Raw genomic sequence first — 16,819 nt, forward strand, 5'->3', positions numbered from 1 at the left:
TCAAGGAAGGACAACCGGTGAACAGGTCTGGGCGCGCAAGCCTCATTGATGAGCGTGGGGAGCAAAGGCTTGCCCACCTGATCAATCCCAAAGAAGAGCTAATGTAGTAAAATTGTGAAAAAAGTAAAAAATTGGCTATGATAGATGTCAGAACACACAGGGCATCACAGCTTGCTGTGTCGATGTAGAGCGGTCAGAGTGCCCACGCTGACCACTGTCCACCGCCGAAGGCACCAAAATGAGCATTACACTTCGTCCGCCTGCTTGCCTTCTTCCCAATGTTCTGCTGGTAAACCTTGGATCCTGGCATTCATGGATGTTACTTTGACATATAGCATCTACCTAAGCATTGTTGCAGATCAAGTACACCCCCTTTTATGGCAGAGGTATTCTCTGATGGCAGTGGCCTCTTTCAGCAGGATAATGTGCTCTTCCACACTACAGAAATTGTTCAGGAATGGTTTGAGGAACAAGATGTTGACCTCCAAATTTCCTAGATCTCAATCTGACTGAGCATCTGTGGGAAGGGCTGGAAAGACAAGTCCAAGCCATGGAGGCCCCACCTCGCAACTTAAAGGTTCTGCTGCTAATTGTCTTGATGCCAGATACCACAGGACACCTTCAGAGGTCTTGAGGAGTCCATGCCCCAAGGGGTCAGAGCTGTTTCTGTGGTACAAGGGGGACTAACACAATATTAGGTAGGAGATTTTTAATGTTATGGCTGATCGGAGGGTTTGTGTTGATATGTATGTATAATATATATATAGTACCTTGCAAAAATATTCAATCCATCTGCATTTTTCATATTTTGCTGCCTCACAACCTGGAATTAAAATGGATTGTTTGAAGGTGTGCATCATTTCATTCACAGAACATGCCTACAACTGTGAAGTTGTGTTTTTTTAAATATTGTGAATCAAACAACATTTAGGACAACATAACAGAAAACGTCAGCGTGCATAACTATTCACCCCCCTAAAGTCAGTACTTTGTCGAGCCACCTTTTGCGGCAATTACAGCTGCAAGTCGCTTTAGATAAGTCTCTAGGAGCTTGCCACATCTTGCCCCTGAGATTTTTGCCCATTCCTCAAGGCACAACTGCTCCAGCTCCTTAATGTTGGATGGTTTCCGCTTTTGAACAGTAATCTTCAAGTCTGACCACAGATTCTCAATTGGATTGAGATCTGGGCTTTGACTAGGCCAATTCCAACACATTTAGATGTTTCCCCTTAAACCACTCGAGTGTTGCTTTAGCACTATGCTTCGGGTCATTGTCCTGCTGGAAGGTGAACTTCCGTCCCAGTCTCAAATCACAGTCAGACTGAAACAGGTTTTGCTCAAGAATATCCCTGTATTTAGCACCATCCATCTTTCCCTCGACTCAAATCAGTTTCCCAGTCCCTGCTGCTGAAAAACATCCCCACAGCATGATGCTGCCACCACCATGTTTCACTCTGGGGATGGTGTTGGGTTTGCGCCAGACATAGCGTTTTCCTTGGTGGTCGCTCTCCGTACTAGGTTGCTGCCTCCCCAGTTCCTGCTGTGCAGGTTTGAAAATGTTAATTCAGTTCACTTGTGACTGCAGTGCAAGAAAAAAATGGCTGCCCCACTTGTGATTTGCATGAAAGAAGAGCAGCGTGCAGCGATTAGTTTTTGTGGTCTGAGGGTGTATCTGCTGCCGATATTTATCAAAGACTTTGGGCCTGATTCAGACTTGGGAACAGAGCGAAATATCTCTCTCAACTGATCATCTTGGTGAAACCATGCTGCACTGTAGGTGGGGCAGATCTAAATTGTGCAGAGAGATTTAGATTTGGGAGGAGTGTTTCCAAACTGACATCTAAATTGTAGAGTAATAATAAAGTTGTGCAGTATTTGTGGGCTACATGCAAAAGCAACCAGTATTTACCCCACATGTAAAAAAAAATAAAAATGTATGTATTTACACCCCTTGCATTGCAATATGGTCTGTTCAGGTTCACAGTGAGAGAGATATCTCACTCTATTCCCAACCCTGAATCAGGCCCTTTGTGCACAGGATGGGGAACTGTTTTGACGTGAAGAAGTGTGTATGTATGGATAGAGAAGTTCAAAGGTCGCAAAAGTGTCAGCCATGAAGGAGGAGCCGGACGCCTGTCCACGACTGATGAGAACATTGAACGTACACGTGAACTGATTCTGTTGGATTGACGAGTGACAGTGGTTTATGTTGCAAATCAGCCATGGCTCTGTGGCTTCACGTTTGATGGAGGTGAAGACAGCGGTGCATTCGTGGCTCGCAGCTCAGCCTAAAACATTTTTTAATGAGGGAATACGAAAGCTTGTTGACAGATGGACAAAGTGTATTAAAAAGCAGAGAGATTGTTGAAAAATGTTTTTATATGTATGCATATGTTTAATTGTTATTGGCATATGTCATGTCTTAACAGATTTATACTACGTATTTTCTTTTGTTCTGAGTGACAAATAAAAGAAGACTTCAGTTGATATTACTGATTCCTGGAACTACGTTAATTGGTACAGGATCACCTTATATTATTTTGAGCACACTGGTGATTGCACCGATTTATTGCACTAGGAGATGCCTCATTTGTTTTTGTTTTTTTACATGTTTTTTTTTTTTTCCAATAAAGTTTTTTTATTGTATAAAGCACCAAAAAAAAACATCAGTGATACAAATTTCAGTATGCAATGCAAATAATATAGTCGCATAGGTTTAAATAGACATTTAAACAATTGTCTCATAATAGAAACAAGAGATGAGATATACTTATAAACAGAGATACCTTTTCAGTAGTCACAATATAGAAATAGTTATCACAAATGAAGAAATATTACAATACATCGATATAAAGAGACAGTAAATATGATGAACCAATGCAATAAGAAATGCAATAAATTAAGGAAAAAGAAAAGGGGTGGGGAGCCGCGTGTGACAACAAGACCCAACCTCCAGGGGATACCACAAAGATCAATGTGATCACTGCGCACTAAAGGGAAGATCTCCCAAAAGTCGCCGTTGTTCATACCACATGGTAATTTTCAAAGTATCTTCAATTCGGCATTGGTATTCCCCTGGTAAAGTGGAGAGGTAGCTCTCCCATGTGTCAAAAAATCGCGGGGCCAAGCGCTCCCTGTTCAATGAGGTTTCTATCCAGTCCATATTAAAAATATGGAATAGTTTAATTTGAAACATCCGCAAAGATGGGGGAGAGGCCGATATCCAATTTTGTAAGATAACTTTTCTGGCGGCCACACTAATAGCTAAGAGCAGCTTTTTACATCCCCTTACAACTCTCTGTGTGGTGGATACCATTCCACATAGAGCCCATTCCGCCGTAAATGGGATATAATTAACTAAATTATTGAGGGAGAACCTCCTAATCGCCAGCCAGAATTGGTGCAATTTTGAGCAAGACCAGAAACAATGGAGGAAATCTGCCTGAGGGGTTTGACAACGTAAGCAGTTGTGTGAAGGAATCATTCCTGCCAAGTATTGCCTACGGGGAGTGAAACAGAATCTGTGGAATATGTTTAAAAACATTTCTTGATATTGCGCCGCAGGCAATAATTTACATGAACTACGTAAATTGTCCAGCAAGTCGTGATTTGTTAGTGAGGGAAATGAAGCTCGCCATTGACTGACCCCTGAGCTGACCTGTTCCTGAGCCATGTGATTTCTCAGAATACTATAATGGCGTGATATTTCCTTCCTGGCGAGTGGAGGAGACCGTAACACATTGTCAACAGCATTTCTGCCAATCCGAGTCACAAAATCCATGTATTACAGTACTCTCATAATGTGCTTGAAAAATCTTTGAAGTATTGGATGTTTGTCTTTAGCCTGATCAAAGGTTAAAAAACTCTTATTAGGAACATCTAAGACATTACTTATATCTTTGAGATGCCTAACTTTTATATATATGTGTGTTCTGCAATAAAATGAATACAAATGTACTAAATCTTATTTGTTTAAAATATTACCTTTTATTCTTACAGCTTGGCTCACAGTTACCCAAAAGTGCTTTTTCAAATATGGTTAAGCACAACTCCGTATTGCAGAGAATTGACCTGCGGAGCTGTTCTGACTGGTTAACAGACAAGGAGCTACTTCCAGTTATCGGGCAGAATCATCATCTCCTTCATATCAATCTGAACAGCTGTGTGCAGCTGACCCGACAGTCCTTGGTGGCTATCTCGCTCAGCTGTCCTCACTTACAGAATATATGCCTCGGTCACTGTGAATGGGTGGACTGCCTCTCCCTTCGCAGCCTGGCAGATCACTGTAAACATTTAGAGGCCGTGGACCTGACAGCTTGCCGTCAGCTGAAAGACGACGCAATATGTTACTTGGCGCAAAAGAGCAGGCAAATTAGGTCCCTATCACTGGCTGTCAATGCAAACATTAGTGATATTGCTGTGGAGGAGGCTGCTAAAAATTGCAGAGATCTGGAGCACCTCGATTTAACAGGATGTCTACGTGTGAAGAATGAATCCATTAGGTAACAATTCTTTCATATCCGTTTGTTGTATTTCCCCTATAAGTCCGTGCAGGTGTTTTGAGCAGACTGCAGCTCTTAGGACAGGCAATGTAGTATGAAGCAAGGGAGAAATTTCTCCGACAGCTAGAGTTCATCTTCTATTATTTCTACATTATCCATGATTTATATACTCCTAGTTGCTGCAGCTCTTATTGAGTCCTCTCAGTCCATGCCCCGTGGAGCCTACAAACTAATTTCCTTACTGCAGGTACACGCACACAAAAAGGCCAATTTAGTCAGCAGCCAAATAATTTTCCTTGATTTTGGAAAGCCATATTCTTATTGCCTTCTCCAACCACATTACATGCAGGAGCTCCAACACAAACTGGGGCACATTCTTTACAACCCTCATCAGGGATGGGCTGACAGTGCTTGTCCTGAGGGCTCGGTTGGATAAGTAATGCTGGGTACGCACCTAAAGATTTTCTGTCCAACTAGTTGATTGGTTGGAATGAAAATCTGGTAAAGTACTGTATGAAAGCAAATGACAATCAGCAATTTGCTCCCAAACGCTGTAAAATGGACAAAAACTGTTGTTAGAACAAATTGTTTAGATCAAACATTTAACAAACTTGTCTGACCACCATTTCATCTGTATTCTGGCATTTAGGAGCAAATTGCTGATCATCAGTTACTCCCATACATTACCAGATTTTCATTCCAACCAATCAACTAGTTGGATGGTTGGACAGAAAATCTTTAGGTGTGTACCCAGCTTTACCTGTGGTTCAGAGCCGGATCACCCAGTAGGCAAATTGGTTTCCTGCATAAGGCTGCTGGGCTCCTTTTTTTTTTTTTTTTTTTTTTTTTAAGATTACCTCTTGCTGTTGCTCCAGCATTTGTTTCTTCTTTGTACTTCAGGGACAGCCTATTGCTGTATGCACCACTGCGTAGTGGGGGCTGCTACTGACAGTCTTGGTCCACCCTACCTCTAGTAACACTTGGTTGTTAGAGGCAGGAGGTGGGCAACTGTGCTTCTAATGATCTCAGCATTGGCCCCATGAGCGAGGAACAGGCATGCGACACACATGCTATGAAGCTGTGATTGGTAGTCCAGGGACTGAGGAACTACCCTCTACAGTAGCGTAACCCACAAACGAAGAGTGACTTAGAGAATGTACTACCAAGTATATATTTATCAATATGTTGAATACAAGAAGGTGCAATTAAGCCAAGCGCATGTACACGGTAAGTATATAGTGTTATGGTGGAAAGGTGCAGGGGAAGATTGGGAAAGTCATTTTAGTAGGGACAATTGGAGGAGGGGGCCTATCCAACTCTTCCCTAAGCCTATAAAAGGTCTTAAACACAAGTACAGCAGCATCTATGTACATGTATATTTTTAGACACAGTAGCCATGCTATACTGCAGGATAAGGACAGCTGTACTATCTTTCTATAGAGAATCCATGTATGAAAATGTTTTCTTGCTGGTAAACAGATGCCTAGGTAATATACTATGACCTGCTCAATGCCCTCATTTCAGAGCTATCCGTCTGTCAGTGCCAGTCTTTATTGCCACCCACCCCACTTAGTTTAGTTGTAATATCTACACTATACAGTGGCGTAAGTTCATCCCAGATGCCCGGAAGAAAGTTATAATTTGGTGCCCCCCCCCCCCCGTTACAGCCGCTGACACTGTAATGTAGCAATTTGCATGCAGACAGGCTATCGATAGACGAAGGCAGCAGCTGATGGTCTTACATGGAGCTCTCCACTAGTGTATGGTGGCTTCTCAGGTGCCGGGAATGGGTGTCATGTATTGGGTGGCCGTGACGGTACTCTCCAGGTATATAATTACAGCCCTAAGTGGGGAGAATATGTTGTGGACAATGGAGAAGGTGCCCCTTCAGAGCTGGAGCCCGGTGGCAGGCGCCTCCATTGTCTCCCATAGTTCTGCCCCTGACACTTAACCTATTCAGAAGTACAGTAAGTAGGTCAGTAATAAAACATTGAGGATCACAGCATGTAAATGAACATCCAATATAATTTGGTCTATGGATATAACTGTGGCTTATTTGTCTAAGCTGTACCAACCAGGCTGTTAAAATAAAGCATTTAATTTCCGTGTAATTCTATTTAAAGCTGTGATTTCTACCCAGCAACAATAAGCTTTGGGCTCCAGGCAAAATCTTTGTTCTACGTTTGCTTACATTGGGATTTTCGGAAACCATTAAATAAATAATCACACGAATGTTGGTTTTTAAATCCAGTGTTCCTCTCCAGGAGAAATACCTATTAATGTTTCACAAGTTAAGTGATAAATCATTTATGGAGCCCCTGAAAATTATAACAAGGTGTTCAGTTTTACTCCTTAGAGAATCTTAATTTACGCAGTTTATCAAATACAGTACAAAGTACCATGGGGAACTTGTCTCTGACCCCCACAGTCTCCCCTGTGCTCTCAGCTGCCCTGCCACCCATCAGTGTATACTCTATATACTTGAACTGCTCAATGTATTTTCACTAAGGTGTCGGGTGGGAACAAGGCTCCAGGACTGGAGATCTTCTTTAATAATGTATTCAGGGCAGGGTAGTTATTTACTTAAGAAAAAAAAAATGATTAAGAACAAAGTTATTTTAATCTTAGCACATATCTGCGGGAATAAATTAGCTACTGGGGAATCTTTTGTACTGTCCTGAAAAAGGAGTACCAATTGTAGCAGAATGGGCGGTCAGACAGATTGGTAGATATTTAGCATTATTTTATTATGTTGCTTCCTACAAAGGATTGCTTTATTTTCAGTTTAGTTTGCTGAATAGACAATTGTACTTTTATAAAAATAAACATATTTACAGATGAATTGTGAATTTGTTATACTGAAAACATTAATTAAAAGAACCAAAGCTACTCTACACACTGATGGCAACAGTACTTACTAAGCGTGGTGCCCACACACCTGTACTACAGGTTGAGTCTCCCATATCCAAAATGCTTGGGACCAGGGGTATTTTGGATAACGGAATATTCCGTATTTTGGAATAATTGCATACCATAATGAAATATCTTGGGAATGGGACCCCAATATACACACAGAATGTATTTATGTTTCATATACACCTTATACACACAGCCTGCAGGTAATTTTATACTATATTTGTAATAATTTGTGCCTTAGACAAAGTTTGTGTACATTGATCCATCAAAAATCAATGGTTTCATTATCTCAGTCATGCCAAAATTATTCCGTATTTCGGAATATTCCGTATTTCGGAATATTTGGATATGGGAGACTCAACCTGTACCACCTATAGACATTTCCAAATGTGCCCCTTCCCCTGGCAATGCGCAGTGTCTGCTCCTATGTTCATATAATAACCAAAAAATGTGTGCAGGTGGGAGGATAAACCACAAGCCGCAATGGAGAGAATGTGACAGGTGCTTTGTCCTCAGATGCCATGTAAAAGTAGTGAAATATATGATTTGTCAGTTGTGCATTACAGATCAGTCAGAGCCCCTAGAAAACACAGCTGCATGTAGCAGACTCCAGCTAGTATGTTGTCATTTATTTTACCTTGGTAGTACAGGTAGTTCTTCAGGTCAGACTCCCTTTCTCATTGAATAGTTCTGTCTTTCTAATCTTTTTAAATATTTCTAGCAACTCTTAAACATCAACATTACACATAGACTTAATCCCAGGATTTAGAAGTTATTTTGTGGTATAACAATACTTTTTGTCTCCTGCAGGACCCTAGCAGAATACTGTACCAAACTGAAATCCCTCAAAGTAAAGCACTGCCACAATGTGACTGAATCCAGTTTAGGAAACCTACGGAAGAGAGATGTAACGTTGGATGTGGAGCCCCCTTTACAGAGAGCGTTGGTTCTCTTACAGGATGTTGTCGGATTTGCACCATTTATTAACCTGCAGATATAGAAATATTTCCAGAACGCATCATCTCATTCACCACAACCACTGCCAACATGAAAGCAATCACGTGCCATAACACTACCACACTGGCACACAGTCTGCAGCCAGACTTTATACTGGCAGTAAACATTTCATAAGGTGCTGTAAGGACAGAGGACATTACTTTGTGGCTGCAGGCAGCGGAGATTTACTGCCATAATTCAAAGGGAGGTTGATGGTGATTATTAGCACATCAGGATCTTTGATTTGTTGACCTTTTACAGAGCAACAAACAGCAGACTTCCCCGCTGGTGACACTACGGATGGGTTTATTTATTACTGTAGGACTAGATAAGATATATTTACACAATGCCATTCATTCTAGCTAAACTCAAGCAGCACCTGAAGCGTGGCTCCTTTACAGACCAGACTAATAGTATAGTGTTTGGTGATTACTAGAGTTGAGTCATTTGCTTAATGTGTTCTGTGGTTAAATATTTAATAAACTGTAAATATGATTTCATAAAAGGGGATTATCTTTAATTATTATACTATTTCAGCAAGTTAAAAGAATCTCAACATGCGATTGCAAATATACTGTACCGAGCATGTTTTTAAACATGCTAAAATAACGGGTGATGTATTACATAAGCTAGCTGGTTCCAACTTGGTGAACATCACGGATCACTTCAGTTATAGGAGATGCAGATGTATAGTGCATCATCTTTTCATAACTGCTTATTTCACCTCTTTTGTGGATGTGATTCTGTTCTTTTACTTTGTACAGCCACTAACGACATTAAGAATCCAGATAGGAGTGCACTTGTAAAAGTCACCAGTCTGGCCTGTTAGCATTGTTGAACTATGGGCCTGATTCAGAGATGTACAGTAACCCAATAGTTAGCGTACATCTCCGATGTTTCTGTATCTGCAGAACAGGCTCTGCGATCATGCTGCGGCGTTTGGGGGACGGAGCTGGTCATCGTTCCATGAAATGGAAATTCCCCCCTTTTTCCCGGGAGGGATGAGGCCAGGGTCTGCGTCAGTGGATGCAGATTCCTGGCCTCTCAAGTGACCAGGACCCGGGCAGACTGCGGGAAGCTTCAGCTCTATCAGTCTGACCAAAGGAGCAACGGTTGTGAAGTTGATCCAGACTGTGACCTCGGTCACAGCACTGGGATCGCAAATGCAGTAAGGAGGTGTCCAACACATCCTGCTGCATTTGCATTTTACAGGGACGGAATTGTACAGCTGCTTGTGTGCGGCTCTGCAATTCCGGCCATCTCTGATGAAGCATGCCCTCTGTCCTTTATCCATATGTGGGCGGGGGAATTACAAGTATCCCACTAAACTAGAGTTTCCCAAACTCTGCCATTCAGTCCAGATTTTAAGGATATCCATGTTTGAGCACATGTGACTTATTTAGTACCTCAGTTAATTTGATTTAATCATTTGGACTCAACCATATATATCCTCAAAATCGCGACTGTAATGGCGGAGTTTGGGAAACTATGCTCTAAACCAGGCCTGGCCAACCTGTGGCTCTCCAGCTATTGTAAAACTACACATCCCAGCATGCCCTACCACAGTTTTAGCATTCCCTAATAGCAAAACTGAAGCAGTGCATGCTGGGACTTGTAGTTTTACAACAGCTGGAGAGCCACAGGTTGGCCATTCCTGCTCTAAACCATGAATAATTTCTCCTCTCCATGAAGCACAAATGATTTTACACCCCGCAGTTGCGTCCGCCTAACTGCGCAAGATATGTAGTAATCACACGCAATTGTTCAAGTATAGCTGCATAATGTCAAATCAGCAGGAAAAAATCAAATTCAATCACGATGATTATAAACAAAGTGTGATTTAATCTGCCATTTATTGAGCTTTACAATTAACTAAATAAAAAATACATAAACACAATGCACAAAATACAACAAAATTAGCTGTACTGAGAAATCATGGCTACATAAATAAAATTATTCAAAATTCTGCTGTTAAAGGCATATGAGTAGTTATTATTGCTTGCTCAGTATTAGCATCATTTAGCAAGGCATCAGATACTGAGCTAAAATCCTCATGGTCCGCTGAAAGCCCGTGTACACTTACATAGGTTACGCTTCAAAAGACTAGCTAACATAGGTGCAAACTCTGTGGGACTGTCATACAATGTTTTAGTTGTATGGTTACATTAGAACTACAACTTGTCTTCAATTACAGTTTGTCAATATTAGGACGTTTCCCATCCAAACTGCACTGTAAAGATGAATGAATAATAACTTTTTCCTCTGTCGCAATAACACTTGTTATTACAGAGTCTACCCGGGTTGCAGCTCAGTGGAAAAGGGTCCCAAAAATATAACCCCTGCCCAGTGACCCGGAAATCCAACCTGGGTAACGACCAGGATTGGACATGGGAAGGACCTGGGTTAAGGGGCAATCCATCCTGGATCACGTTTACAGATCTGGATTTCCTGGGCGTTTGGAGATGATGTCATCACCAAGCGCCGGCAGAAGAACTGCACACAGGTGCTGTGTAAACGGCACCGATCTGGGGAATGACCAGGGATTTTGGTGGAAAAGGGGTATAAAACTCCTGCAATACTGATGCTATGGGAAACTAGTTACTATCAAACAGTTAACATATCGCACTACAGACACCATATAAATAAAATAATAATCAACTTTCATGTATATTGCTCACTTCAATGCTCATCTAATTAAGATATATTTTCTACTGATCTATGGATACTCCTAAATCATTCTGCTGATCCTACTCCTCCCACCTCTTCCCCACTAGCAAATGCAACTTCACTCTGCAAGTTGGGAGTAGGCCCAGAATGCAAATATCCCTGTAATGACAATATTAAGAAGTGCATTAACTTGCTATAAACACAAACACACTATATATATATATATATATATATATATATATACACACACACACACACACACACCTCAGAGTTCCTTCCTCTCTCTCACCCTTTAGCTCTCTGACCGATCTTTCTCAGTTTCCTCTCACGACTCCTTTTCCCCCCCACAGCCTCTTACAGTAGGTGTTCCCCAAGGTTCTGTTCTTGGTCCTCTCCTATTCTCCCTCATAACTTCCTCTCTAGGTGAACTCATCAGCTCTTTTGACCTCCATTATCTCTATGCTGATGATACTCAAATCTACCTTTCCTCCCCTGATCTCTCCCCCTCTCTTCTGACTCGTATCTCCAACTGTCTCTCTGCTGTCTCTTCCTGGATGTCCCAGCGGTTTCTTAAACTTAATATGTCTAAGACAGAGCTGATCATCTTCCCACCCTCCCACATCACCTCACTTCCCACTATTTCTTTATCAATTGATGGAATAACTATCTCATCTAGTCCCAAGGTGCGCTGTCTTGGAGTTATCCTGGACTCATCCCTCTCCTTCAAACCACATATCCAGAACCTTTCACAGTCCTGTCGTTTCATCTCAAAAATATTTCTAAGATCAGACCCTATCTCACCCAGGATGCTACTAAAACCCTCATACACTCACTGGTCATCTCCAGATTGGACTATTGTAACCTCCTCCTATCTGGCCTCCCCAAATCCCATCTCTCTCCTCTCCAGTCTATCCTTAATGCTGCTGCACGGCTTATCTTCCTCTCCAAGCGCTCTACATCTGCCTCCCCTTCCCTTTTAGAACCCAATTTAAGGTTCTCACGCTCACTCACAAAGCCCTCACCCAATCTTCTCCCATATACATCTCTGATCTCATCTCCCTTCACGCTCCTCTCCGCCCTCTTCGCTCAACTAATGCACGCCGCCTTTCATGCCAGCTGATTACTTCCTCCCACTCCCGCCTCCCAAGATTTTGCCCGCACTGCTCCCCACCTCTGGAACTCTCTCCCACTCCCCAACAGACTCTCCACCTGTTTGCAATCCTTCAAACGGGCTCTCAAGACCCACTACTTTATCAAAGCCTTCCAGCTATCATTCTAACTCCTTACTACATGCTCCTTCGTCCCCATCTGTGTCAACCCAGTTTGTCTTCCCCCACCTTTTTAGAATGTAAGCTCTCACGAGCAGGGCCATCTACCCTCTTGTGCTTCTCCTTACTATAGTGTCATTTACTTCTTACTCACCACTAGGGCACCTAACACTTGGTTGCTTATGCTCTGTTGCTTATCTGGGGATATGGTCGCTAATGTAGCAATATATATTATCCATGTCCTGTATTGTATTGTTCTGTAAGTCACTTGTATACAATTTGTTTTTGTACTTTGTAAGGCGCTGCGGAACACTTGTGGCGCCATATAAATAAATGATAATAATAATAATAATAATTTCCCCCAACGTCATTACACACTCCTCTATAAAGAAGTACTGCAGAGCCATTACATTGCAGGATTACAGTGAGACTGAAGAAAAACAAAACAAGTCAAACTACCTGTCATTTTTTATATTACTGCCAGCATATTGCCCATTCAGCATATTGCCTAATACAGGAAGAGGAATCAAATGGTCCATATAGCCCCTATGAGTTTTAAATGTGTTAACATCAGGTTACATGTGTGTGCTATGAAAAAAAATATATAATAATGTACACTAAACTGCATAGGGAGATATGGGCCCAAAATGAGATCCAGTGTTTCTATAAAAGTGGTCATGTGAATAGGGAGAGTGCGCTATAGCCAACATGCTATAGGTTGCAATATATTTCATTAGTATTTTGATAATCACAGAATAATCTTCTTTATGGGCAGCTGAAATGAAACCGAACAAATAAAATTGATGTCCTTTTTTTCTAAAGAAAAAAGCAATTACAACATTTTATTTTTGCTCCATTTAAAAGAAAACTTCATAAAAATATTTACATTAAGTATTGAACAATGTAATTGCTGTACATAAAACTAGGAGGCTGTACGAGTAGTACAGAGAGATATAAAGGGTCTTATTGCTTAGGAGTATTGCCATGGACTATTGCTCTGTTTTGTGAGGTGTGTAGAATCCATTGATTTCTAATAAACCCATAATGAAAATAGTATATAAAAGTACAGCAAAGGGAAGTATCTGAAAAACTAAAAACATTGAAAATATATATATTTTTGTTTGACATGACTGGAAAAGCAAGGTGTTAAAGGAACCATATATTAACCTGTTAGTGTAACTGTATATGATTTTATATAAACAATGACATATAAGAATAACTCAGCAATGTCAGTATTGTTATGGTCCCCAAACACCAGTGACAGATTGTCACGATGTTACGATCCACAAATGCAGAGTCGGAGGATCGGTGAAATCCAACATGTTGGATTTCACCGATTTGCCGATCACTATCAAAATATGATTGTGATTTGCAAAGCGGGGAAATTCAAAAGGTATAATTTTACGGATTCTCTAATGGATTGGGGAATATCGATGCCCGGCAGATTTGCTTTTCCAATCCAATTGCAGGTACATTGGTAGGTGCATGGGGGCCGTTGGTTTCCAAAATAGTTCAAATGTGCAGTAAGCCACGAGGGCCTATGACCATAAGCTGGCCATACACCTTAAGATTATTTGTCCAACCAATTATCTGGTTGGAATGAAAATCTGGTAATGTGTGGTAGCAAATGGCAATCAGTCCAAAAATGGACAAAATCAGTTCAGACAAATTGGTTAAATGGTTGGACAGATAATCTTAAAGTTTATGGTCAGCTTTCTATTTGAGACAAGTTTCTGGTCGCTATGGTCTACTGCACATTTGTGTTTTGTTTACACCCTGTTTATCCTACTCTCATTTAGGGCTCATTTCACTACATGAAAGTGGCTTAATTGGATAAAATTGGGAAAAAGTGGTTGGATAACACACAGGATGATAGAGGTAATCTTCCAACCTGATTTATCAACTTGCTCAATACTGATTCAATTTCAATTGGATTGTAAGTGGGGGATGAAGTGCAATGAGAAAAATAATAAATATATATTTATTATACACACACACTTACTGTCCACACACCAATTGCTATATTCGCCAGGGCCCATTTGCTCTAATGGTCAAGTCTCTAATGTATGGAAATTTTACATGGGAGAGGCAACAAAACCAGCTCAGCTTATCTCAAGCAGGAAGAGATGAAAAAGCACTTTATGGGAGCCAATGCAGGATCCTGGTGGATCAACTAAACAGAGTGAAGGCAAGCTATTTATTTTTCTCTTCTAGCAAAGACCTCTAAAACTTATTTTTTTGATTTGTGTGCAGTTAGTATGATGCACTTATTAGGGTGTTAGTACGAATTACCAGTGGATATGTAGTCAGTAATGAGACGGAGGATTGAGTCCAGCAGAGCGTAGAGATATTATACATACTGAGTGCTGAGAGACACAGGTATGACATTGATAAGTCTAACTGTCCATCCTTGACAGAGACACTAACAGGGAAGTAAGTAGTCCCTGAGTGGAGCCTAAGTCTTTCAGGAAGCCCCTGGCATTGTCTGGAAGCTTACCGGAGTTATGTGCCCAGTAGAGCGCCTATATTAAAAGTGCCGACAAGAAATGATAGGCGAAGTTCTGAGAGAAACACCAGCAAATGATAAGTGGAGATGCAGAGACACAATGCATATATGGGCATGATGGGACTGATAGTGTGCAAAACGCAAAACTGTACCAAGCTGTGGGGAGGGAAGCCAACAGAATGTAAGAAAGCAGATACTGTAGTAATAAAGTAGAGAGAACGTGAGAGAAAACCGTTATAGAGCTCAGTATACTACATGGGGGGACTTTTATTGGCACTAACAAGTTCCTGCAGGGGTTTAATAAAGAATGGCTTTTACCAAGGAAGTCTGCCTGTGATAGTACCAACTATACTGTGACCTATATACAGTCATGATGGTCCGTCATCTACTTGAATGGACTGCGGGTCACATTTTACATTTAGGTGATTAAGCCCACATGTGCACCCTCACCACTAACACATGTGAAAACGGGGCTACACTTGTTATATAGGTAACCCCATTTATGAAAGGGAGCCTTACGTGCTCACCATTTGTCACTAGAAAGTGTATTAATTCATTTGTAGATCGGAACTGTACATTTTCTCTGGTTTTTGTGGGGTATCTGGTCAACTTGTCGATATTCAGAATGTCGACATGGTCATTAGGTCAACATTCAATATGTACACATGCATTTAGGTCGCCATGGTTAAAATATCGACACGCACAAAATGTCAAAATTTAACATGTCAACATATGGTTTTTTGTTGATTTTTAGGGTTAGGCTAACCAAAAAACCATATATCGATATTTTGGTGTTGACATGTTGAGTGTCGACATTCTGAATGTGTCAACATTTCAATCATGTCAACCATAATACATGTCTACATATTGTCAACCTAAGGACCATTCTGACTGTCGACATTCAGAACCTTTTGCCCAGTCATACCACACCCTTTTGTGGGCAGTCTGACATTACCTAATGAAAATTTGAAACACAGACAGAGACTTGCAAAATCACATTGTCAGTCCTTTCAGTAGCTGGTATATGGATCTCAATTAATTCTCAAAATACACAAGGCAGCATCATGCAGAGAAACCAAGACCACACAAACACGAATGTGCCATAGAAGGAGGGGAGTTATAATATCTGATAATTCCACACTGTCATATCTATACATGCCTATGGTACAGAACATTATTCTGTATGGTATTTTACTCTCTGTAGTTTATCTCTACACTGACTGACTAAGGTTTTTGTTTCCAACACATGTGACAGTGCTGGCAGTTTCAAGCAGGCAGAGTAAATGAGCTGCTCTTTTACTGGGATGTTCCAGTGTTATACACCTATTGGGATTCATAGCTTTGTGTATTCAGGAACAGCTGAGGGCAGGTTTACAATGACAAACTTTCTTCCCAAGAGCAAACACAATTTACTGATTCAATTTCTATACACATGGAAATAGCTATTTTAAAATAGCCTGAGACAAGCATACAAGATATATACAAGTAAGAGTTATGAATCACTCTTTCCTTATGGTGAAGGAAACCCCTACCAGTGAATAAATAGTTATAGATACTGAAAATGCAACAAACAAGTTCATTTCTCTGTTACAGAGCGTATAGTTATCTACCCATTCAGTGCACATATCAGACAGAATAGAGGTTGGAAAGACCTCTGCGTCCTATCACCTCTCAGTGAAACTTGTATTTTCTTGCAGGCTTGAGATTTATATAGGTTTTCTTCATCTCTTCACTCTCTGGTTTCTTGATATCTTTGTATCTCTCCCCCTTCGTAGTGACCACTTGATTGTCAATGTATCGAACCATTTTCTTAGGTGCCTAGAGTTGCACATGCAGAAGGCAATGACATATATAGAATATATAAAGATCAGTGCATACAATAACTTACAGCACTCCTTACATGTATTACACTAAAACATGTATAGCTATATACTTTATTTAAAAAAAGGGACTTTAGAAGTGCC

The 16,819-nt window shown here is 40.9% G+C and overlaps 2 protein-coding genes across 4 annotated transcripts in view; one reads left to right on the top strand and one right to left on the bottom strand.

Moving 5' to 3' along the window:
* FBXL15 (F-box and leucine rich repeat protein 15) overlaps window positions 1–9,203 on the top strand; it is a 32,712-nt gene extending 23,509 nt beyond the window's left edge. For both annotated transcript variants that reach the window (XM_088475626.1, XM_088475625.1), the window contains 2 exons: window positions 4,000–4,502; window positions 8,229–9,203. In XM_088475626.1, the coding sequence (XP_088331752.1) occupies window positions 4,000–4,502; window positions 8,229–8,418 (693 nt within the window). In that variant the 3' untranslated portion in view covers window positions 8,419–9,203. The remainder of the gene's footprint in view (window positions 1–3,999; window positions 4,503–8,228) is intronic.
* A 1,051-nt stretch (window positions 9,204–10,254) lies between these two features.
* CUEDC2 (CUE domain containing 2) overlaps window positions 10,255–16,819 on the bottom strand; it is a 47,827-nt gene continuing 41,262 nt past the window's right edge. For both annotated transcript variants that reach the window (XM_088475628.1, XM_088475627.1), the window contains exon 9: window positions 10,255–16,673. In XM_088475628.1, coding sequence (XP_088331754.1) covers window positions 16,527–16,673 — 147 coding nt within the window. In that variant the 3' untranslated portion in view covers window positions 10,255–16,526. The remainder of the gene's footprint in view (window positions 16,674–16,819) is intronic.

This window comes from Taudactylus pleione, unplaced genomic scaffold (genome assembly GCF_031769625.1).
Source record: "Taudactylus pleione unplaced genomic scaffold, aTauple2 ptg000016l, whole genome shotgun sequence".
In the NCBI taxonomy this organism is placed as follows: domain Eukaryota; kingdom Metazoa; phylum Chordata; class Amphibia; order Anura; family Myobatrachidae; genus Taudactylus; species Taudactylus pleione.